The sequence below is a fragment of the Monocercomonoides exilis genome, assembly GCF_001643675.1.
Source record: "Monocercomonoides exilis strain PA203 chromosome Unknown scaffold20-1493094, whole genome shotgun sequence".
Taxonomy (NCBI): domain Eukaryota; phylum Preaxostyla; order Oxymonadida; family Polymastigidae; genus Monocercomonoides; species Monocercomonoides exilis.
In genome coordinates, this window is record NW_027150565.1 from 716,497 (window position 1) to 740,151 (window position 23,655).

General features: G+C 37.5%; 9 protein-coding genes across 9 annotated transcripts; 6 read left to right on the forward strand and 3 right to left on the reverse strand.

Moving 5' to 3' along the window:
* The first annotated feature begins 128 nt into the window (after positions 1–128).
* MONOS_198 (putative Inositol-3-phosphate synthase 1) lies at positions 129–2,208 on the forward strand. Its single transcript, XM_067871868.1, has 4 exons — positions 129–234; positions 291–369; positions 479–736; positions 796–2,208. The coding sequence occupies exons 1-4, from the start codon at positions 144–146 to the stop codon at positions 2,006–2,008; spliced, it is 1,641 nt and encodes a 546-aa protein (XP_067728133.1). The 5' UTR covers positions 129–143; the 3' UTR covers positions 2,009–2,208.
* A 73-nt stretch (positions 2,209–2,281) lies between these two features.
* MONOS_199 (Sly1) lies at positions 2,282–5,248 on the forward strand. The gene is made up of 9 exons (XM_067871878.1): positions 2,282–2,330; positions 2,428–2,693; positions 2,753–2,875; positions 2,929–3,025; positions 3,083–3,735; positions 3,850–4,304; positions 4,434–4,485; positions 4,597–4,710; positions 4,777–5,248. Exons 1-9 carry the CDS (start codon positions 2,294–2,296, stop codon positions 4,999–5,001), a joined length of 2,022 nt encoding a protein of 673 aa, XP_067728134.1. The 5' UTR covers positions 2,282–2,293; the 3' UTR covers positions 5,002–5,248.
* MONOS_200 (putative large subunit ribosomal protein L28e) lies at positions 5,249–5,999 on the reverse strand (the record flags this gene model as incomplete). Its single annotated transcript, XM_067871890.1, has 2 exons — positions 5,249–5,765; positions 5,922–5,999. 2 exons carry the CDS (start codon positions 5,997–5,999, stop codon positions 5,355–5,357), a joined length of 489 nt encoding a protein of 162 aa, XP_067728135.1. The 3' UTR covers positions 5,249–5,354.
* Positions 5,994–7,766, forward strand: MONOS_201 (uncharacterized protein). The gene is made up of 2 exons (XM_067871899.1): positions 5,994–6,110; positions 6,175–7,766. The coding sequence occupies exons 1-2, from the start codon at positions 6,099–6,101 to the stop codon at positions 7,615–7,617; spliced, it is 1,455 nt and encodes a 484-aa protein (XP_067728136.1). The 5' UTR covers positions 5,994–6,098; the 3' UTR covers positions 7,618–7,766.
* An 81-nt stretch (positions 7,767–7,847) lies between these two features.
* MONOS_202 (putative Transcription initiation factor TFIID subunit 14b) lies at positions 7,848–8,898 on the forward strand (the record flags this gene model as incomplete). Its single annotated transcript, XM_067871911.1, has 5 exons — positions 7,848–7,907; positions 7,982–8,147; positions 8,200–8,350; positions 8,408–8,532; positions 8,582–8,898. 5 exons carry the CDS (start codon positions 7,848–7,850, stop codon positions 8,896–8,898), a joined length of 819 nt encoding a protein of 272 aa, XP_067728137.1.
* Positions 8,899–9,186: 288 nt separating this feature from the next.
* MONOS_203 (putative sodium-coupled neutral amino acid transporter) lies at positions 9,187–11,359 on the forward strand (the record flags this gene model as incomplete). The annotated part of the gene is made up of 2 exons (XM_067871922.1): positions 9,187–9,435; positions 9,485–11,359. 2 exons carry the CDS (start codon positions 9,187–9,189, stop codon positions 11,357–11,359), a joined length of 2,124 nt encoding a protein of 707 aa, XP_067728138.1.
* Positions 11,360–11,915: 556 nt separating this feature from the next.
* On the reverse strand, positions 11,916–14,300 carry MONOS_204 (putative 26S proteasome regulatory complex, subunit RPN3). The gene is made up of 5 exons (XM_067871933.1): positions 14,040–14,300; positions 13,148–13,960; positions 12,832–13,040; positions 12,383–12,668; positions 11,916–12,240 (listed from the first exon to the last, which is right to left on the reverse strand). Exons 1-5 carry the CDS (start codon positions 14,235–14,237, stop codon positions 12,088–12,090), a joined length of 1,659 nt encoding a protein of 552 aa, XP_067728139.1. The 5' UTR covers positions 14,238–14,300; the 3' UTR covers positions 11,916–12,087.
* A 48-nt stretch (positions 14,301–14,348) lies between these two features.
* Positions 14,349–19,413, forward strand: MONOS_205 (putative coiled-coil flagellar protein). The gene is made up of 16 exons (XM_067871946.1): positions 14,349–14,481; positions 14,551–14,926; positions 14,971–15,069; positions 15,116–15,183; positions 15,244–15,361; positions 15,426–15,539; positions 15,635–15,703; positions 15,906–16,094; positions 16,261–16,626; positions 16,788–16,907; positions 17,176–17,598; positions 17,742–17,808; positions 17,966–18,075; positions 18,208–18,438; positions 18,574–18,701; positions 18,926–19,413. Exons 1-16 carry the CDS (start codon positions 14,387–14,389, stop codon positions 19,110–19,112), a joined length of 2,760 nt encoding a protein of 919 aa, XP_067728140.1. The 5' UTR covers positions 14,349–14,386; the 3' UTR covers positions 19,113–19,413.
* Positions 19,414–19,524: 111 nt separating this feature from the next.
* Positions 19,525–23,618, reverse strand: MONOS_206 (putative centrosomal protein of 131 kDa; the record flags this gene model as incomplete). The annotated part of the gene is made up of 5 exons (XM_067871956.1): positions 19,525–22,414; positions 22,592–23,132; positions 23,193–23,322; positions 23,370–23,488; positions 23,542–23,618. The coding sequence occupies 5 exons, from the start codon at positions 23,616–23,618 to the stop codon at positions 19,643–19,645; spliced, it is 3,639 nt and encodes a 1,212-aa protein (XP_067728141.1). The 3' UTR covers positions 19,525–19,642.
* Positions 23,619–23,655: the final 37 nt, after the last annotated feature.

Sequence of the window (23,655 nt, forward strand, 5' to 3'; positions counted from 1 at the left end):
TATTATTTAGATAAACAAAATTGAACATATTTGAAAAACACTTAAAAGTTTAAAATTTATCATTTTTCTTTTTTCTTTGATATAATTTACGTTTTATGGATTTATCCGAAAAAAGTTAGAGTAAGGTTGAATTGATCATTAAAATGTCATTCCACGTTACTGCACCTACTGTCCAAGAAACAGACGATTTAATTGTTTCTTCATTAGTCAGTCATGGCACAGATGTTGAAGAACGTGTGAATCTTGTGCTTTTATTAAAATTAACATTGAAAAATCTATATATGTTTTAGCCGCTCCTGGGGAATATGTTGTGAAGCCTTATGCAAAGGAATATGTTTTCTGCACCAAAAAGAAGGTGCCGAAAGTTGGGTTTGCATGTTATATCTTAATTATTATTTATATATAACGAATTTAATTGTGATTAATATTTAAAATTTCATTTGGATAAAATGATTTTTGATCCTGCTAATTGAACTAGAGTAATGCTTGTCGGACTTGGAGGAAACAACGGATCGTCATTTGCAGGAATGATCATGGCTAACAAACACAAAGTCAAGTGGATGACAAAACGTGGAGAGATGTCGGCCAATTTTTATGGTTCACTTACTCAAGCCACAACAATTCGTCTGGGCAAATGTGGAGAAAAAGATGTTCACATTCCGTTTAAAAATGTCCTTCCAATGGTTGAACCAACCGATTTGGCAATCGGAGGATGGGATATAAATAATATGCCACTGTATGAATATCATTGATTATTTTTTAAAATCATAATTAATTTTAATAAAAATGACATAGTGGTGATGCGATGCGCCGTGCTCAGGTGTTTGATTTTGAGCTTCAAAATGAATTGTACAAATACATGCAACCGATTGTCCCACTTCCATCAATTTACGATCCAGATTATGTTGCAGCCAACCAGGAAGAGCGCGCAAACAATGTTATTACACTTCCAACAAAACAAGCCAAACTCGAGAAAGTTCGTGAAGATATGCGTAACTTCAAGAAGGAACACAATTTGGACACATTAGTCATTCTCTGGACAGCCAACACAGAACGTTTCTCAGAGATTACAGAAGGCATCCACGATACTGCAGATAATCTTCTGAAAGGAATTAAGAACAACGAGAAAGAAATTTCACCTTCTACAATGTTTGCAGTTGCTGCTATTTTGGAAGGAAATCCATTCATCAACGGCTCACCTCAAAACACACTGGTTCCTGGTGTGGTTGAACTTGCATTGCGCCACCAGGTGTTTATCTCAGGTGCAGATTTCAAAACAGGTCAGACCAAAATTAAGTCTGTTTTGACTGACTTTCTTGTTTCATCTGGTCTGAAACCAAGATCCATTGTTAGCTACAATCATCTTGGAAACAATGACGGAGCAAATCTGTCTGCAGCAAAAACATTTAAATCAAAGGAAACATCAAAAATGCACGTTGTTGATGATATTTTCCTCTCTAACCCCGTTTTGTATCCCAATCCCGAGAAGGATCAACCCGATCACTGCATCGTGATCAAGTACATTCCCTTCGTTCAGGATTCAAAGAGAGCAATGGACGAATACTCCTCAGAGATCTGCATGGGCGGACTGAACACTATTGTGCTCCACAACACATGCGAAGATTCTCTCCTTGCCATTCCTGTGATGCTCGATCTTGTTGTTCTTACTGAACTGTTCACCAGAATTCGCATCGGTGAGCGCTCAGGCAAGACAGAGAAGGGACACGATGCTATGAAGCCACTCCCATCATCCAAGGCCTCTCTGCTTGATGGTGTTGAAATGTTCTCGTTCCACCCTCTTCTTGGAGCCATCCTTGGATTCTTGCTCAAGGCTCCAATGTTCCCCAAAGGCGTTCCTGTTGTTAACTCGCTGTTCAAACAACGCCAGTGCTTGGAGAATTTGCTCCGTGCATGCAGAGGATTGAACACCCGCACATGCATTGGACTCAACAAAATGTATTCAGCTATCCAAATTGGAGAAGAAGATAGAAAGAAGATAGGAAAATAGAAACATTAAAATAAATGAATATTATAATTGCCTGCTAGGGTTTAGTTTTCGCTCTTTCAACATTATTTATTATTGTTGAGGCTTATTTTTATATTAATTGCATTTTTTATTCACATACATAGAAGCCAATCGTTATTTTCTTATAAATCTGTTGTTTTCGTTTTTTAAAAGGAGAAAAAGCACCATTCATTTTATACTTATTTGACTTTGCTTTTTTTTAAAAGTATTTGCAAACATTCAAAACCAAAAATTTGGAAGAATAAGGTATGGTCATTGATCATAGAAATGACATTTTTCTTCTCTGTTAAGAATCAACAAACTGGTATGTTAATTTTCTTAATTAAAAAGCTGTTAAATAGAATCATTTAATTCTTTTGTGATTTTTTCTGAAATGATATGCATCCTCTGAATTGATGAAGACATATTAAAGAGAATTTTTCGTTTAAACAAGAATACAGAAGATGAATCACCTCATAAAGAAGGAACAATAATTGAAACATGGAAAATACTAATTATTGATGCTGTGGCTAAAGCTATCATTTCTCCGCTTTTAACAACAGCACAATTAAAAAGACTTGGAATTACAGTTGTTCATGATATTACAGCTCATCGTCAACCTATTTACGAAGCGCCTGCAATATACATCGTTCAGCCTACTCCTGAAAACATAGAATTAATAAGCGAAGTTTGAAAGCAATAGTTTTTTTAAATAATACATATTATTATCTGAATAATTGTTAAAAGGATGCAAAAGCTCAACGATACGATTCAATGTACCTAAATTTCATATCTCCCGTTGAATTAAGCCAATTGACCGAGTTGGCAAAGAGAACCTCAGAAGACGGAACAAGCAATCTTATTACAAAAGTGTGAATCTTAATTGCCTTTGAAATAACAAATAATAAATTCATCTTTAAAAGGTCTTTGATCATTATTTTGATTTTATAACATATGAGCACAACCTCTTTTCTTTAAGAATGGAAAATTCTTTTTTGAAAATGCATGATAAAAAGATGGGTATGAATTATTTCTGGATTCTTTGTATTTAATGATGTTTTTTGCTCTTGTTTTTAGCTCCAGGAGACCGAGATATATTTCTCAATTCAATAGCAACATCTCTTTCACACGTCTTTTTGACAATGCAATCTGTTCCAATTATCAAATGTTCAAATTCGCCTAATGTGAAAAAAATAACTGAATTGCTGACTGAACACATGAGATCCGAAAAGTTTGTCGAAGCAATGGCAGCAATGACTACTGATTCTCAATCATCATCATCTTCTTCATCTTCTTTTTCTTCTTCCGCTTCAAGCGCTTCTGGAGGTATTGGACTAAATTCTGCAGAACGTCCTCTTTTATTGATTCTGGATCGGACAAGTGATGTCACGCCTGCCATTCAGCACCAATGGGCTTATCTAAGTTTGATCAATGAGCTGCTCGATTACAGGCCTGGACGTGTTAGCTGGATGTCGTCACTTTCGCTGACTGCTGGGGACAAAGCAGATGCCAAAGCAGGTAAGAAAATGGCGATTGTCAACTTTGACAGCGACGAATTCTGGAGAGAGAACATCGACGCAGACTTTGAGCTGATCAGCGAGAGGATCCAGGAGATGCTCACACAATACAAAGACGACGCAGAGCACATCAAGCAGAGATACAGCGCCGGCGACGACGGAAGCACTGGAGCACAGGCCGCAGATCTGATGCAAGATCTGAACCCTCTGACTGTTTGGATTAATTACACTCATTTTTTTAAAAAATGAATTCTTCTTTCATTCATTTATGCATTTGTTTTTCCTGTTGTCTGTCAATTTTTGAAATGACTATTTAACTTCATTTAGGTTATTAAAACCACACTCGACAACCACACCCTAATAGCGACAGAAGTGACGTCGCGCGTGCACAAGCGCATTTTGGATCATTATGCGGGTGTTGAGCGAGAGCTGATGGAGAAGCGGGATGTCACAGGCAATGCGCTCGAGCTGCTGGCTGCGGAATATGCACTGAGAGGCACAGCATACGATCAATTCGACACGACATACACAGGAAACCAGGCTGGCTCTTCTTCTTCGGACTCTTCGGCTTCTTCCTCTGCATCCGCTTCATCAACTGCGGCTGGCGAGCTTGCAAGAACAGCAGCGCCAGCAATGCAGACGAAAGGGACGTTCTCTGACATGATCCGCTTGCTGTGCATAGCGTATTTGTCCGGTGCCGACTGCACTCCATTTCGCGATGCAGAAAGGCAGATAGAGAACTGGAAGCACGGCCTCTTCCCGGCACTTCGATTTGTTAGACAGTTTGCTCCACACATTTATTTCCAAAAAAATAAAAAATCAAATTGTAATAATCATCTGTTGCGATATGTTTACTATTCCAATACATTTTGATTTTATTTTTTTATTCTTTTGCTTTTGTTGCCATACAGCCTTTATCCGAACGTTGCACCAGCGCAACAAGGAGCAGGCTCATTCTTAGCGGTATTTCTTTTCTTTCAGCTTTTTTCAAGATTTATGTTATATCAAACTTTATTTTTTTATTTTCTTTAAAATTGATTCAATTGAATTATACTTCCCTTCTTTGCTTTGCAGAGGCTCACAAAAAAAGCTTCGTTTGACTATGTTATTCCAAAAATCGCGAAGGATGTGATGAATGGCACATCATCTGCTGAATCTGACTCACTTCTCACATACGATCCAATTCAGGTTTCTGAACAATTTTTATGATTATTATATTTATAAATTTGAATGCATATCTCTATTTTTAAAAAGGACTCTGCAACAGCTTCATCATCAACAACACCAGCAAGGCAGATTTATCGCAAAGTGATTGTATTTGTTGTCGGAGGTGGTACGACTGCGGAATACCTCAATCTCATGCAATATGCAAAGGCAAACGGGAAAGAACTTATCTTCGGTTGTACCGAGTTACTGACCCCAGATAAGTTCATGTCGCAACTAGCATCTCTTGGACGTATTGTCTTTGGAGACATTTAAAATATCACTCGTCATGTCGCTCTCTTTTAAACTTATTGTTTTCGTTTCTTTCTTTGTTCATTATATCTCTTAAATAATCCATATTCTGAAAATCCTTCTCCTTTCAATGTATTCATTTATGTATCTTGATTTTTTAACCTGTTTAAAATTACGTAAAAATTCTTCTTTTGCTTGAAGATTCAAAAGAGCATGATAAATATAATCTCCAATTACAACCACCTCAAGAATTCTAATAAGAGAACAAAAATCAGAAAAATGTCTTGTACGTATATTCATGTGTCATATCAATAAAAGATGCGGGAAATGAATTTTGAAAAATCTTTTATAAACTATCGCCTAATGAATTGGAAAATTTACTTTTTTTCAGCTTTCTTTGCAGCCATCTTTCTTCCGTGAGCACGACCCATTGCACGGAGCAAAATGCTTGCACGTTTCACTGCTGGGCCAATAAGGTCACGTCTATATCCTCCATGCTTCAAGACATTTCTCACAGCTGCAACAGAGTGTTTGTTTGTCTTGATCGTGCTAACTCTCCATGCCTTTGCAGGATGACGTCTTGCTGGTCTTCTTTTCAAATGCACTTCAATTTTCTTTCCTCCCTTTGCATATTTGATGTTTACAGCTCTTTTGTTTGCCAAGCCTGAGAAACGTTTTCTGTTAAGGCAAGTCAAATTGCCTGGTTCAGTTGCAAAAAGGGCTCCATCTCTCTTCACCAAGTATGAGCTGTTACGCTTTACAAGTTCCCACACCAGAGAATTTGACATCTGTTAAAGAAAGTATTTAAAAGATATAAATATCAGTAAAAGTTAAACGCAATGAATAAAGTCAATATTTTCAAAAGTCATAGAAATTTCAATTAATAAAAATAGATGTAAATCAATGTATAAAAATATTATCATTTAAAACAAGCAGTATCATACGTTATGAAAGAAATAGTGGAATCTGATCCTTTTAATCCCTGAACTGAAAGAGGATTGTTTACTTATAGTGGTATTCATTTGATCAGTTAACAATTTCTAAATTTTTTTTCACATTTTAAAAAGCGAAAAGCAATATAACGCTAATTGCTCCATAGTTAAAAAATTAAGTGAATCTTCATGGCCCAGGCTGTTTGTGAATTATTTATTGATAGCACCGAAACAATAAAAAATCTATAATTTTATTTTTCTATAGGTAGAAGATAAACCGGTAATTCCAATAGATGAAAAACAAAACTATTTTTCTCAAATTCGATCCATGCTAACTTCTGATATTTTACAATTCTCCATTCCAGTGAAAATCGAAACTGTATCAAAACATGGAGAAATAGCAATCAAAGCTGATCCGACAAAAAAAGTCCAAAAAGTACTTGCTCCGTTTATGTACAGTGATGTGAAAATCGAAGATCCAGATTCGGTTATTTTCACAAAAGTCGTGAAGCCTTCACAGAATCATGAAGAAGAAAAAGATATCAAAACGAAGAAGAAAAAAATAAAATTTCCTGTTGGATTTCCTGCAGATAACTTCATATCAAAGAAAAGTCTTTTGTATGATGATGGGGATTCAACGGCTTCTTTTTCACAATTAAATGAAAGAAATAATCAATCACCTTCCATAAGTAATCCAAAGACAAAAGCAAAACGAAAGCATCGGCATCATCGAAGATCACATCAGAAATTGAAATCAAAACATAGCAAAAGTCATCGACATAAAACGGACAACGATTCTTCTCGAAGGCGTGTTCACATTTCACATAGAGGAAGACGCAGTCGCAGAATATCGCGGTCACGATCCAGCTCGCGCTCTTTGTCAGCTGAGTTTTTCTCTTCATCCTCGTCTCCTTATCCGACTTCTCCTTCTTCAATGTCAATAGTATCGACTGACTACTCTCCGAGATCTCGTTCGTCGTCGACATGGTCTTCCACAATGTCTATTGTCTCCTGTGACTCCTTTTCTGCTTCTCCTCCGCGTTCTCTCCACACTTCACCCGCTCGTTTGACTGACGATTCAAGTGACGATTCTTCAATCATACCAGATTCTTCAAAGCTGCACGAAGATTTGGCTAAACAAGGTTATAGACGAAACATTGAATTACCAAGAATCAGTCAAACTTCTAACACCTTGCCGAGTTCTTCAGTTAATTTATCATCTTTTTCAAACACAGATTCCATTCATTCTCCACACTTCGAAGATCATTCACTTCACACAACACTAAAAAAACACATTTCACATTCATCCAACGACTCTTCCAAGCAACCACAACGAAAAAAAAACAGATTGGCTTCAGCGGATTCAAATTTTTCACTTGCAAAAACTCCTCACAAAACACATCGAATAAAAGAAGCAACAGAAATAAGTTCTGAACAACACATCACAGAAGACACAAGTGAGAAGAAGATGGATCAAATCACAAAAACGGAGCAAAATAAAAAAGATGAAGATGACAGCGATTTCAGTGATTTGTTTGACCTCGATATTGACTCAGATTTATACGAAGATGGAGGTTTTGGAAGACGGAAAAAAACAAATGATGACGAAGGTGACATCTTAAAGAAAAAAAGTGGCCAAAAGAAAAAGAAAAGAAAACGAAAAAATAAGCATGGAAGTAGTGATAGCGATTATGATGGAGCCTATTAACGAATACTTCTGAGTATATACTGCAAGACTGTTTTAGTTTCATTGTTTTTTAAAAACAATATTATATTTTTTGTTGAGTATCGATTTTAATTAGTGTTTTTTTCTCCATATAAACATCATTTATATTAAAAATCGATTTGATTTTTACACTTTTTAAATATTTTCAAGTTGAATAAATAATTCGAAATATAAGTAAAAAGATTTGGTTTAGATCTAACACATTTATTCAAATGACTCAGTTAGCAACTGATGATTCACTTCAAAGCGAGGAAGTTTTACTTGTGCATAGGGTATCTATCGTTTTATAAAAATTTGTCATGCAGTTTTTGTTATTTGATAACTTTTGCAAATATTTCTATTTTAGACCATATCCTACGGTAATACTGTACAATGGCTTGGAAAAGTGAACGACGGACAAAAATATGTTAAATGGACCGTTTTTGTGAGGAGTCCTGTTGGAGAAGATCTTTCAACATTTATTTCTTCAGTAACATTTGATTTGCATGACGATTTCCATCCACCGAAACGAAGTTTGAAGAATTTTAAATTTTTATGAAGTTGAAATGTATTTTGTTACGTTAGCATTAAAAGCTCCGCCTTACGAAGTGGAAGAGGATGGATGGGGAGAATTTACTTTAATGATTTCTATAAATTTTAAAACAGACGATATCCCACCAATAAAATTTCCTTATCATTTACATCTTCTTCCTACAGAACGCTTAACTTCTTCAAAGTTTGAATTTATTTTTTTAAAAATATTTTTATTCACAATTTTAACAATTAAACCCAGTATTGGAGAAACAGACTCATTTGAAAAGTGCGATGAATTGATATTTTTTGATCCAAAGCAATCAGTACTAGATAACTTAATAATTCAAAAACCGAATCTTCGCACTTCAATGACAGAAAAGCTGCGTATGCAATTATTAAATATGAATTTCTCATTTCAAATATTTATCAAAAGTTAAACCCTGCCCACTAGAAGAACTGACACAGATTTTATGCTCTGGAATAAAGCAAGTTGATTCTGATAGCGTGAGATTGGAAGAAAAGCTTCTGAGAGAAGAGTATCAAACCAAATGCTATAAACTTATTTTGAAAGAAAGAAAAAGAACTCGAAGAAGTGGTATGAAAGATGTTCATACTTCCGCAATTGAAATTACAGATAGAGATCTTGAAGATGAGGTTCTTGCTGGACCTTTGACTGAAAAAGAAAAGAGTTGGATGGATTCAGAAATGTCAAAATTTGCAAAAAACAGTCATATTCTTCAATCTTCATGAATTCACATTTCACGAAAACACTTCATTGTTTTTAATTATTATTTATTTTATTTTTTTTCTTGTTTTTTTTATTCTTTCAAAGAAGAATTGGAAATATATAAACGTGATCAAAAAACTAAAAAGTTTTTAGGTTTTCGTTTTAAGCGAACATCCGAATCAAAATGTGTGTTTTTATTTTTCTAATTTTAATATTATCCACATAAAATATAAAAACAATTATTCTATCAACTTTTGATTCCCCCATTCCCATTTTCTTTGAAATAACCTAATTTGATTAAAGTTTCCACAATGGTTGAAGAGCACACTGTTCCGGCCCCTGGCGCAGTTAAGAAAAAGCCAGCATCTTTCCTTTCTGCAACGACAAATATTGTTAATACTATTGTTGGGGCAGGTACCCTTGGACTTCCTTTTGCATTCGCAAAAGCTGGCTTTCTCCCTGCTCTTCTCATATATGTATTCATGCTTGCTGTTTCATATCTTTCTCTTGACTACCTTGTTGAGGTTGCTGATGCGATTGGTGTTTACTCACTTGGAGACGTATGTGTTTATATTTATTGACATTTTTTTCATTTTCTTTTGTAAACAGATGGCAGCAAAGTTATTTGGAATCTATGGAATACTTGCAGTTGCTATATGCACTTTTATCAAATGTTTTGGCGTACTTTGGTCTTATACAATTCTTGCTGTTGACTTCGCAATTTCTCTAATCTTAGGATTTGGAGCTGATCCTAATGCTTTTTATGTTTCGCGATGGTTTCTGTCGTTGATAATTGCCTTTTTCATATTTCAACCATTGTCGTGGTTTCGAAGAGTGGATTCATTGAAAATTGTCTCTGGATTTGCTCTTTTGGCAATGATTTTATGCGTTGTGATTGTATTTTTCCGTTTCATTGTACCATACGAAATTCCCCCAAAGCCTTCCATGTCTCCAGAAGTGGTTCATCCGTCTGTTACAATCATTCAGACTTTTTCGACATTGTGCTTTGCATTTGGATCCCAACAGACAATTCCTATGATTCAAAATGAAGTCAGAAGGAAAAGTGCAAAGACTATGCGTGGCGTTGTTATTGTTTCACTTGGAACGGTCACGGTCATATATCTTTTCTCAGCTATTTTTGGTTACATTCAATTTACCGATTTATTTTTCACTGCTTCTTCGCCTGGAAATATTCTTACGATGTACGAAGATGGAGATCCATTGCTGATGGTTGGCCGGGCTGCTGTGATGCTGTCGATGCTCCTCAGTCACCCGTTGCTGCTTATGCCCGCACGTTCTGTGCTGTTCAACATGATTCGTGTATTGATTGATCTTGCACGAGATGGCAAAGCGAAGACAACAAGGAAGTATGCGGCAAGTGGAATTCCTCTGCTTTTCCCACCCAGATGGAGGCACAACTATCTTTTGTGCCATTCAAAGGTCTCAAAGATGTCGCTCGCAACTGGAGTTGTAGGATCCATCTTGACGTTCGCAGCTATGGGACTCGCCATTATTCTCCCTTCTGTCTCGTTTGTATTTGACATAATCGGCTCAACTGCCGGAACAGCTGTCTCATTCATCATTCCGACTTTGATGTACATCCGCTTGAAGACGAAGCCAGATCTATTTGTCAACAAAGATCGAGTGAAAGTGCTTCTAGAAAATGAAACACCAGAAGAGCCAACTGAAAGTAAGAAAACAGAAAAGGATAGCAATGACAAACAACTGAAAGAACTTGCTCAAAACGCTGCTTCTGAGGATTTGAAGGACATGGAGATGGCAAGTATGCCTGGGTCTGATAACAACAGCCAGAATGCAGCTGAATCTGCTGGTGAAGACGAGCAATCGGAAGAAATGTCAGAGGAAGAGGCCAGAGGAGGGAAACCGCAAAGAAGATATATGATTGAGCCTGATGACTATTCATCGTGGAACCGCCCTGGAGATACGACAGCAGCGGAAGGAAGCCACGGAATAGCTGGATTGAACCCGCAGTCGATGCGATCATATGCTACAACACCTTCGGGAATTCCTCTTCTGTCAGCTATTTCTCCGATGCCTGGCTCCATGAATACTCCTTATCCGGTTCCTTCTCCAACATCCACACTTCCTTTGATACCTGAAGATGAAACACAGGCAAACAGTAATGCAGAAGAAAAGCCAACGACGGGTCCAAATAACACATCCAGTTCATTGAGTCCCAGTGATCTGAAATCAGAAGATAAAAAAGGAGCAAATACTTTGAATCAGACAGAGACAAACAGCAGGAAAAGTGGGAAGAAATCAGAGAAAGAATCAGAAGAATTAGCTGCATTCAAAAAGGAATGTGAAGCTAAGATTGCAGAGTATCTTGTACCGCTGAAGATGTCACATCACTCCATCATAACAGCGTTGGTTATATTAATTACCGGCGTTGTTATTGGCCTGGTTTCTTTGGCCGTGGCCATCATCTACGACACCAGCATAAAAGATAAGCTCAATCTTTAGACTCACTTTGTATTTTTTGTGAAATATTTCTTCTTTATTAAATTTTCTCTTTTGATGCGAATGTGAACATGAGATATTGAGCGATACTTTATTATTGCAACAACACAACTCTTCACACTAAACTATACTGTGACTTCTCTTTCTTTCTGTCTACCCTTCAAATTACATTCTTTCATTGTTAACCACTTCAATAGATACCACCAGTTGTTTTCAATGATTTTGATAATAGTTCAGTTTAAGTCTTTTTGTTGATTTATTTTTACAAGATAGCCAGTAATTTATCCTTTTTTTCTTTTTAGAGTATTCATTTCAGATTTCTTTCTAATATTCAGTTTTATTTCATGAAATGTTTGTAGAGTTCTGTGTTTTTGACTTCTGTTTTGTCTATCTTTAAGTACATTATTGAGGAAACCACAGCTACTGTTTTCTTATGTTGAATTTTTGTGAATGTCGGATTTCTCTTGATTTCTATTTTATACGAGACTACGCTGTTGATAGGATTTGTTTGAATAATCAAATCGAAAGACTTTCCCTTTGAAACCAAGAATCCGAACGAACGAATGAATTGTGCAGCAACTGTTGGTTAAACTGGAGAGTTTGAAAAAAATGCATTTCAAAAAAAGAAAGATAAATTGAAAAAAAGTAATAAGGCTGAAGTGAAAGCACGATTGCTTTGCGAAGAAATTAGTACTTAAAAAAAGAGTCTAAGTAACGCAAATGGAGAGAGATTACATAGGCTCATCATCAGGTCCTCCAAAGCCTGGATCTTCATCGGCATTTGCATTCTCAAGTTGTCCGAATTCGTTTTCAATTTCCTCACGAGCCTTGCGCAGTTCTTCGTCCTCTTCATCCCAATTCCGAAGACGTGAATAACGCATAGCCTGAACAAGAGAAATGGAGAGAAAGTCATTTGCATAATCATCATTTTTTGTCAGCAGATATAAAAAATTATAAATTGACAGTAATGAAAGTTGATGAGTGAATAACAATGTTATAATTAAAAAAAACTAAGTTTGAAAATACCTTCATCAGCCTTTCATTGATATCGACACACGCTGTGATACGTCTCTGAATCTTATCATTGGGAATCGTTGTCTCGTAGATGGTTGCCTCTTCCATTGTCCGGATGCACTTAGCATCGTGGTCGATGACTGCATCAATGAGTCCATCAGAAATGGCCTTTGACGCTGCAGACTCTGCTTCAGACTCACTCGACAGCACAAGCTTCTGCTTTATGTCTTCTAATGACAAAGTTGAATACACACGGCACAGGCGGCGAAGTCCTGTTTGAACAACATTCAGACGAAGTCTGCCAAAGAAAGAGAGCGTTTTAATAATTGAAATAAAGGGGAAAAAAGGTGTGTTATAATTATTTAGCAGAAACGAAAAATAATTCATCATTTATAATTATTCACAAAAGTTTTAAGTTATTCGAAGTTTTTTGTTCAACGAAGATATATCTCATTTCAAACCTTATAATTAATGAATACAGCCCATCTTTTTTGAATATTTCCGCTTTTGAGGCAACAATCTCATCGAATTCCTTCACCCTTCCTTCTCTAACAGCAGATGTGATATCAAGATATGGTTTCAATTCGTGGCTAAATCCTGGTTCAAAGAAAATTGAACGTTTTGGTGTGAATCCTTGCAAGAGTTGAACAAGAACAGATAATTTTGTGCACTAAACCATTTGGTAATTTGAACAAAATAAAATTTACAAAATAAATTGACATAAAAAAATGATAAGTATAAAAATCAATAACGTTTGAAGCTAAAGAAATTTCATACAGCAATTCTAAATCCTAACACGTGCTTTGGTGATCTGCTAAGTGCCAATTGAATGTTTTCGTCGGCCTCTTTATGCTTCCCCTCGATGGCACGAAGTGTGGCCACATAAAATGCATAGCGAGCATGCTGTACTGAAGCACAACTGCCAACAGGTGGAAAGACAACGCTTGACAGAAACTGATTAGCTTGGACAAATTCTCCTTGATTTATAAAAATAGACAGAATTATGTTTATTAAAGTTGCCTGCCCCTGCGCATCATTAACATGAATTGCAGTTCGAAGTGCAGTTGTAAATTGAACACGAGATGCATAAAGATGATCTTTTCCTCCCTTTTTCACCAATATACGTGAGATGAAATAATATGTTTTCGCTAACACGTCAAACAAAGGTTGTCTTTGTTCAACTTGAAGAGAACCTAATCTCATAACTAAGTCTTGTGCGCAAGTAAGTGCACGATCATAATTCTTTTCTCGATAAAGTACCATAACAGCAAGAAGACGCAGAAATCCTTCCAATTCCATTCCATGTGTATATTTTATCGGAGGAACAACGATGGGGGTCTTCTTCTTTTTATCTTTTTCATCATTCTCCTTTTTATCTTCTGTTGTTTTATCATCTTTTTTCTCGTCTTTTTTTTCTTCTTTTGCTTCCTCGACATCCATTGCATCCTTTGCTTCTGCTGGTGATGAATTTGCAGAAACGTCTGGAGTTGGAACTGGGGTGGCTGAAGGAGTTACCATAAGTGCCCGATCCGAAATTTTTGGAGGAATTTCTTCTTCTTTTGCAAACTCAGCATTTTTTGGGTTTTCGGGCTTTGGGGAAATATTACATAAAGAAAATGTATTAAAATGTTAAACGCTTACGAATTTAAAAAGTAATAAAAAAAGGTACATTAAAATTCAACAGTGGAAGGAGAAACGATTTGGACTGTTCAGAAAGTTTTAATGTGGAGATGTACCATCCCAATTTCTCAGAAGAAACTCCATTCTTAAAGGCTGTGCAACGCCTAATCAGTCGAGGCAATGGGATCAATTCAATGGAAGTGACTTTAATATCTGACATGTTTGATCTGCCCATCACTAAGTGCATTTCAATTTAAAAATTTTTATTTTACATCAAGAGAAATATTAAAGTTAATAAATTGAAAAAGATAAAATATTCATTGATAGAAATTCGTTTTCAGTTATTATTGACCCATTTATTGTTATAATATTTCTTATTTGCTTTCTTGAGGGTCAATGACTGACCTTCTAGATTTGTCAGACCACTCAAAAAGTGTGGCTTTTGAATGTCTAACCAAAGCCCAAAATGATAACGAAATAACAGAAGAAATGTTTGAGAATATTTGTTGAACGATTAGTAAATATTCCATAACGCTAATTGTAAAAATATATTTTATTAGGCAAACTTTATATGAAAGCAAATATTCGAAATTATTTGATGTAGTTTTGAGAATTTATGATAAAGAAACAGTCCTTAAAAAGCGCGCTCAAGTTTTAGCTCAAGAAAAAGATGGATTGGAACATGATATAAGGCATAATGACGAGGTGAAACAAGAAAATGAACAAAAAATACATGAGCTACAGGAAGATGTTCAGAAATTAACATTAGAACTTGCTGAAACAAAAGAGCAGCACATATCAATTGATATTGAAAAGAAAGATCTCGAAAATCAGTTAGAGAGTGTATCAAAACAAATTGAAACAACAAAAAGATTAGCTACAGATCAATATATGCCTCATATAAACACAGTTACAGCGGAAATTCGGGATCTAGAAGTATGTTTTTCTTCTATAAATTTGAATACTTTATAATTCCTCAGACTTCCATTGAGAAACAGCAACTCGTCTTGCAAAAACAACTCGCTGAAGCGACTAAAGTCCAGCAAGAAACACAGGATCTTATAGACACAAAAGAAAAAGTTTGCGCTTCTTTTGAATTAATTAGATTTGATTTTTGTTTCATAGCTCGATGAAGAATTGGTGAAAAAGAAAACAAATTTCACCAAAGCCAAAGGGGAGCCAGAAAGATTAAGGTTTGTTCGATGATGAAATGAAATTTACTTTTTCAATTGAGTTGTTTCTAATTTGCATAGACATAATGCTGAGCAATATGAGCAAGCTGTAGCTGCTCTTGTAGCAGACAGAGATTCAGCTAAATACAGACTTTTAGCAAAACAAACAGACGTTAACAAACTTAGACAACAGGAGACGGTTTGATTTTTACTGTTCGTTGAGTATTTTAAAACTATCTATTTTATTTTATTTTATTTTTTAGCAAAAATTAGATGAAATAAGGCAAAGGGAAAAAGAAGTTGAGAGATTAATTGCCGATGTTGAACAGAAAAAAGCCTCTCTGGGAATCATTAAAACCGAGATACAAGAATGCAAAGTTTGTTTATTGTTGCTTTTTTCGGAGAAATGACAAGTTTTATTTTTTTTTCCCCCGATATTATTTCTTCAAACAAATTCATTGATAAAATATAGCACGAAATTGCTCAAGAGCAAATGAACAGGCTTCCATTAGACGAAAGCTTACAGCAAGAACAAGAAGATGTTTGCTACAACTTATTAACAACAGAAAATTTCAACATATTTTGCATTTGTTCATTTCATAATGACTATCTTAATGCTATCTGCATATAACTGTTAATACTGATTTCTTTTCAATTCACTTCTTTCATTCTTCTCTTTAACATATTTTGTCTATCACTTTTCTTTTTAAACTTCTTCTCCTTCTTTCTTCTTATCATCAAAGCTTCGTGTTGTCACTGAAGAGCTGGGCGCGATGCAGCGACAAAGGAACATCGAAGCACAGCGCCTGCAGCTTTCAGAAAAAGAGCAGCAAAAAGCCGAAACGACACTGCAGCAAATCAAGGCGACGATCCAGCGCGTCACAAAGGAGCTGCAGCAGGCCAAGCAGGAAGGTGTCAAGATTCAGCAAGCGGTTTGTGGCTCTCGTTTTGAAAGATGAAAAAATATATCAAATTTTTATTTTTCCGCCCCCCTTGCAAATAAAAACGCATTCTATATATATTCCCTCAATTTCTTTCAAATATCTCCTTTTTTTTCCACCTCCTCTTCTTTAAACCATTCTCCGCTAACACTTTCAGACGTACCAGCGTGAAGACGAGATCTCTGCGAAGCTGAAGCAGATCACCGAGGACGACCGGCGGATGATTCTGGGTGACGAGATCGCCGAAGTCGAGTCTGAGGTGAAGCGCGAAGGAGAGGTGCTGACGGGGCTGAAGCGGAAGCTGATGGACATGCAGCAGGACGCAAACAAGCTGAGGCAGGAGCGTAACCTGCTCATCCGCAAAGTGGCACAGGTGAAAGAAGATGCGCTGAAGGAAGAGGAGGCGGTGAAGATGGCTGATATCGATATAATGTTCCTGAAGAAGAAAGCAGAGTCGATACAGAAGAAGACGCAGAGCATTATTAAGCAGACGGAAATTGTGAAGTTGGAGAGAAATAAATACGTGTGCACTTGTTGGATAGACTATTTATCTTTAATATTTGAAATTGATTGAATATTTCTTTTTTCCTTTTATCTCTCAATTTAATCTGCTTTGAATATTTTCTTCTTCTTTCTCTCTCCTTTTTTTCTCTTTCTTTCTTTCTAATTTAATTAATTGATTAGATGGGCGCAATACAAGAAGCAGTGCAGGTTCTGGCAGAATATCGAGAAAAGATCAAAATTCTTGAAAACGAGAAAGAGACACTTCGCAACGAAGACTTCATAAAGCAAAAGAACTTGATCGTGTGCAAATTGTTTTTTTTTTATCTATTTTTTTCAATCTGTTATTTTCATTCGATCTCAAAATGAAAAATTATCTTTTTGATGCTTCCTTATTTCTTGTTTCCTTTTTCTTTCTTTCCAAATGATCCAATAATCTCCCTTCAATCACTTACTGTCAAATTTCCACACACACACATACATACATACAAAAATACATGCATTCAACCAAACATTCAAACGCACGCACACACACACACACACACACTATCACTATCACTATCACTAACAGGACACCCGGCTGAATGTGCAGTCACAAGTGAACACGCGAGACACGGAGCTGCGAAAGCTGAACGAGTACATTCAGAAGGACCGGGACATCAAGGCAGTGATCGACCAGCAGATTGGCGAGATGGACAAGCTGAACAGCCACGTGAACACGATTGAGGCGGAGATGCTGCGGCTGAAGAAGGAGTTTGAGTACCAGGTGGAGCAGCGGAACTACACAGGCATCCAGCTCATCCAGCGGAACGACGAGCTCTGCATCCACTACGAGAAGCTGAATGTGCAGGACACGATTGCGCAGAGGGGTCTATCAGAACTGGCGAAGAGAGAGGAAGAATTGAGTACTTTGAAGCTGGAGGCGCAGGAGCTTGTGAGGCAGGTCGCTGCGAGGGAAAAGGAGGTGCCGAAGATCGGGCAGCAGCTGCAGAAGGTGTGATGATGTTGATGTTTATATTTTTTGTTTTGTATTTATTTATGCGATTTTATCCTTTTTAATTGTTATTTTCATGTTATTTGGTGCATTTTTATCAATGAATCTGAATCTAATCAATCGATAAAACATTGACATTTTAGCTGACTACTCTCCAAGATGAATTAGCAGGCCTTCGAAAAAGAAGCTCAGACTTATCAATCCAACTCGGTTTGATTTCCATTCCATTCTCTCTCTTTTTTAGAATTCTTTCACATTTTTGTTCTTCTTTCTTCTTTTGCATATTTTGCGATTTATTGCTTCAAATATCTGCTTCTGTAATAATTGACATCTTTCTTTTTCTTTCAATTTTAATTATCTTCTTCAGAGAGCCCTTCAAATACAAAGCGCTGGAGGACTTTGGGAGGTGAGCTTCCGTCGAAAGAGAAGCTTTTGGAGCAGCTGGCCAAACTCGAAGAAAGATACAATTCAAAGAAGGTTGGAAATTTATTGTTATTTTAATGAATTATTTATTTATATTGTATTTGTTAAACATTTCTTTTTTCTGTTACACTTATTCGTCTATCCATTCTTCTTTTCAATTAAAAAAAAAAAAAAACACTTTTACAGGAAAAGATTCTTGAGCGTGAGATAGTGATGGACGAGGTGTCTTCCCATTCCGAGCAGCTGTCGAAGACTGCACAGGCATATCACGACTCCGAAGCAGCCGAAATCTTATCAACGATGAATCAGCTACAGGCGAAGATGCGGAGAGTCAATAGACAGCTACAAGCGGAGCTCAGCGAGCTGGCTATCTGCCAGACAAGGGCGAAGAAAGCAGAGGAGGAAAGAGATGATTTGGTTTGATGATATGAACTAATTTTTAATGTATTTTAATGTTTTTATTTATTTATCTATCTATCTATCAATTGTATTTGATTTCTTTTATTTTTTTTATTATTAACCGAAATTTTTGTCAAATGAATTATTTTGCAGGAACTTCGTCTTGAAGATGCTCGTGTGAACTTGGAGAAAGGCCTTCCTCCGACAGAAGAGGCAGAAAAGAAATGGATGCAGATTGTTCGGATGCGCCAGGAGGAAATGGAGAGAAAGATGACTGAAATGTTTGAACTTTATCATTTAAATATTTTCACTTGTAATTTTTATATAAATAAATGCTTTTTTTTTTCATTTTTTGTGTATTCGTTTGCCTCTCTCTTTTTTTCTTTCGCTCTCTCTTTTTTCTTTCTTTCTCTTTCTTTCTCTCTCTTTCTCTCTCTCTTTCTCTCTCTTTCTCTTTCTTTCTTTCTTTCTTTCTCTCTCTCTCTCTGTTTTTTTTCCTTCACAGTCCCGAGCCGCCTGTGGGTGAAGTGCGTACAACTGCTCCTCCGCGGTACAATGCGTATGTTCCTGATGACGGACTCGGCCTGCCTGTGCCATACAGTGGCACCTTCCAGCAGTTCAAGCCAACGGAGCCTGGCTCAAATATGCGCTTTTTCAAGAACCCGAAGAAAAAACCGGCAATACAGCTATAAATTCTCTCGTTCTCTTTCTCTTTCTCTCTCTGTCCGTCCGTCTGTCTATCCGTTACTTACTCGTTTTTGTGTTTCTTTCTTTTTTTTTTCTTCATAAACTTCATTGGATAATCCCACACACGCTCACTTCTGCTCGTTCCCAACATCATCATCTTGCATAACTTCCATTTCATCCAAGCATCCGTTTCATACTTTCTCCACTAACTTCATTATTTTCTGCCATTTCACTTTATTTTTTTATCTCTTTATTTTGTTGCGCCTGTGAATTCATCGCATAAAAAAATACTTTGTTGTTTAATGATATTTTTGAAGAGTCAATCGAAAGAAAGATTAAAAGTTCGATTTTTCATATGAAAACTTTGATTTTTTTTTTCGAAATGTCTGAAACATTTTCTTAAATTAATTCAAGATATTTTTTAAAGTTCAAATGGTTGTTATGAATTCCAAAGTTTCATCGAACTGAAATAGAAAATAAAAACAGAAAAATAAAAAGAAATAAAAAGAAAACATTAAAGAAAAAGACAAAGAAACTACGAAGGGTATATTTGAGTACCAGTGAGCGACAGCGATGCAGAGGGAGATGAAGAGGCAGCATCAGAAGACGCTCTTGTTCCTGTTCTGTTTGGCTCTCTCAGCTTCTTCGAAGGGCGAAACCCGCCACGGGCACTGTTTGTTCTTGATAGATCTGAAGATCCTGGTTGTGAGAAAGAAGAAGAAGAAGAGGAAGAGGAAGAATAATTAGTAGAAGAAGAAGAAGAATGGCTTGAAGGAGAAAGAGGACGAGACGGAGAGGAAGGGCGACGTGATGTGAGAGGTCTTGACAGTGCTGTTGATCTGGTTGAAGGGAAGCTGCTTGAAGAATGTCTTTCAGAGATGGGGTCTTGTGAAAAAGAAGAAGGAGAATGAGAAGAAGAAGAAGAGGAAGAGGAAGTGAATGAAGTGGAAGAGCGATGGGCTGAACTGAAATGAGGAGAATAGGGATGTGACGATTCAGAGGAAGACAAAGAAGATGATGATAAAGAAGAAGAGGAAGAAGAAGAAGAAGAAGAAGAAGAAGGAAACAAAGCAGAAAGAAAGTCATCAACCGGCTCATCAGCCGTGTTTCTATTCAACGCAGATGAAGAACCCACAGCTGATGTTTGCGTATTGCTTTGAAAAGACTCATTGTTTTGTGACTTTTCAGAGGACAATGACTGAATTGTAGGCAGATACGACGTGTGGAACGGGGAATCAGCGCGAGAAGGAGAGGAGAAAGAGGTGCTGATGTCAGAGGGAGAGGCTGACAGAGACGCTGATGAAGAGAAAGATGAGCTGGCAGAAGAATTCATTCGGGTGTTTTGTGAGGGAGGGGTGATGGCTGAGCCGGGGGAGAAACGGGAAGTTTGCTTGGGAGAATACAACTTGTGAGGAGTGGCTGGCTGAAATGTGGATGAAGTGGAGAAGGAAGGGGTGGAAGAGGATGGGGTTGGAGTTGATGAAGAAGAAGATGATGATGATGATGACGACGATGATGACGTAGATGATGAACCAGAAGGTGAATGAGAAATAAATGAATTGGAGGTTGATGGTTGAGGGCTGGTTCGTGGTTTTGATGCTGCTGAGAACAGAGAAGAAGAAGAAGAAGAGGAAGAGGATAAAGAAGAAGAAGAAGAAGAAGGCAAAGTTCTCACAGACGAAGTGGGCTTTTGACCGAATGTTGATCGAGAAGCAGGAAAAGAAGGCTTTGAACGAGACGGTTCGTTCAGCGAGTGTGTCTGCTCTTCTGCTTCATTTCTGCTTTTTTCTGATTCTCTTGTGATATTCCTTGGTTCTTTGCCTGTGCTGTATTTTCTCCCTTTCTCTTTCTCTTTCTCACTTTTGTTGCTTAAATATCCAATTTTATTGTTTTTCTTTTCATCTTCATTATTCTTTTCATAGTTGTTATCATTGTAGATATCTTCTTCATTTTCTGTTTCGTCCTCTTCTTCTTTTGCTTTTTCTGATTTTTCTGTCTCTTTTTCCTTCTCCTGCTCCTTCAGCAGAGCTCTGATAATTCCAGAAGCAGAAGTCACATCAAAATCAAGGCAAATGTGCGATTCCTTCTTTCCTTCTTCATCTTCATCTTCTTCTCTTTCACCATTATCAACTCCATCATTGTCATCATCATCATCATCATCATCGCTATCAAACGCACTTTTCTTGCTTTTCTCTTCTTTACCCAAATACTTCCTCCATTCCTTCTCCTTCCCTTTCTTCTCTGCTACTCCACTGTTTTTCTTCTCCTTCAAACTCTTCTTCCCAATCACTTCTTTCGAATAGCCATTTCCTCTCCAGCTTCCTCTTTCCGTCTCCAGCATCGCCTTCTCAATCTCCTCAATCTCTTCCCTCTGCCTCGCCATCAGCTCAGACAGCTCCTTCTTCTCCTCGTCCTTCGCCTTCACCATCGCCCGCAGCGACCCAATCGTTTCATCTTTCTTCTCTATCGCTCGCTTCACATACACCTCCAGCTCATTCAGCTTCTTCTCGTTCTCCTCACTCAGCTCCTTCAGCGCCTCTTCCTTCGCCTCGTCGGCCTCTTCCACTTTCTTCCTCAGCTCTGCAATGTCTTCCTTGTACTTCTTGATCTCCTCTTCGTGCTCTGCCTCCAGATCCTTCACTTTCCTCCTCAGCACTTCTGCTTCTGAGCTCAGTGTGAATATCCTCTCGTTCAAACTGCTTTCCTTCTTGTCTCCTTCACTCACCACTTTCTCTGTCTCCTCCTTCGCCTCGCTCAGCAGCCTCTGCAGTTCGTCCCTCTCTTTCTCCACCTCCTTCTGCTTGGCCTCCAGCCGCTCGCTCAGCTCCCTCCACTCCTTCTCCCTCTCGCTGCACGCTTCCACCGCCTGCTCCCCGTCTTTCTTCGCCTGCGCCACTCTGGCTGCGATCTCGTCCTCCATCGCCCTCTTGTTCTCTCTCTCCTCTTCCTCCATCTTCGCCACCAGCGCTGCGATTTCCTCCTCGTGTTCTTCCTTCCACCGCCTTTCGGCCTCAGCCAGCGTCTCCTCCATCTCCTTCTGCAGCGCCTCGATCACACTCGCGTGGATTTCCTCTTTCTCCTCCTTCGACACCAGCCTCGCCAGCGTCACTTTCTCGTCCCACTCTCTGTTCAGCTGGTCCACCTGCCTCTGGTGATCTTCCTCGGCAATCTTCGCCCGCCGCTCCTCGTCTTCTGCCCACTTCCGTTTGTCTTCTTCTGCTTCGCGCTTCATCCGCTCAATCGTCTCCTTCATCCGCTGCTCTTCCGCATTGATCTGCGTTTGCCACTTGGCACGCTCAATTGACAGCTGCGGAGAAGGGAAATTGCATGAGGCATTGAATATTCAATTGAAAAGAGAGAGAGGAAATGATAAAAGAGTATTTATTTAAACATATTAGTAAATTTATGATCATTCAAATTAAAATTAAGTTTTTTAATGTTATAAAAATGTTTATCAATAAAACTGTATCACAAAGCAACAAACCCTTTCTTCGTAGTCCTGTCCAAGGTCAATACTCCTTGTCCGCATAGACTCAATCAATTTGTCGAGCTCCTCCTGATTTCGCTTCAGAAGATCTGTTTTGGCCTTCTGTAGCTCTTCCGCGTGTGCTGCTTCCAGCGCATCCCTCTGCCGTCGGAGCTCTCTTTCATTCGCTTCGTGAAGAGAAGCACAGTCTCTTTTGTGTTTTTCTATCAGCCCTTCGATTTCTGGTTGCAGCGCACGTGCAGTCATCTCTTTGATTTGCTTTTCCTTTGCTGCTTGCCACTTTTCTCGTTTCGTTTTTTCTTGAACAGCCATGATTTCTCGTTGTCTTTGTATCTCAACATCAACTCGATCTTTTTCACGTCTCAACCGTTTTTCTAATTGTTCTTTTTGCTCCTTAAATGACTGTGCCAATGATTCGTTTGTTTCAGTTAATTTCTTTTTATCTTCAACAAGTTGCTTCAAGAAAGATAACTGTTTTTCGCTTTCTGAAGCATGTTCTTTTTTTAAGGCTTCTATCTCTTTTATAGATTCTCCTCGACTTTAAGTTTTAAATGATATTTTAAAACTCTCTTGTTTTTAAAATTGATATTTATCAAACCATCTCTCCACAGCGCTTTTTTCTCTTTGTCTTGATATGTCGAGAGCCTGTTTCAGTAAATTAATAGTTTTTTTCTGTTCTTCAATGACACCTTTCATTGAATCCATTTTGATTCGAACCTCACTGAAAACTATCAAAATGGTAAAAAAAATTCAATAAATAAATTCTCTCTCAAACCTTTGCTGCCTTGTTCTTCCTGCTTAACATTTGAAAGATCATTTGTAAATCTATCAGTGGATGATTGACTTAATTGTTGTTTTTCGTCTCGTGGAGTTAACAGTGCATCATCAAATTTTCTACACAAAAAATAAAAAATATGCTCAAAATACTAAATTTTTTAAAAAAGTACTCTTCAGCAGTATCATCAAGAAAATTCATCAATGATTCGAATCTGTGAGATTTGCGCTTATCGGAAGAAGCAGCCATTTGTTCTTTAAATAAACGTTAAAAATAATATTATACA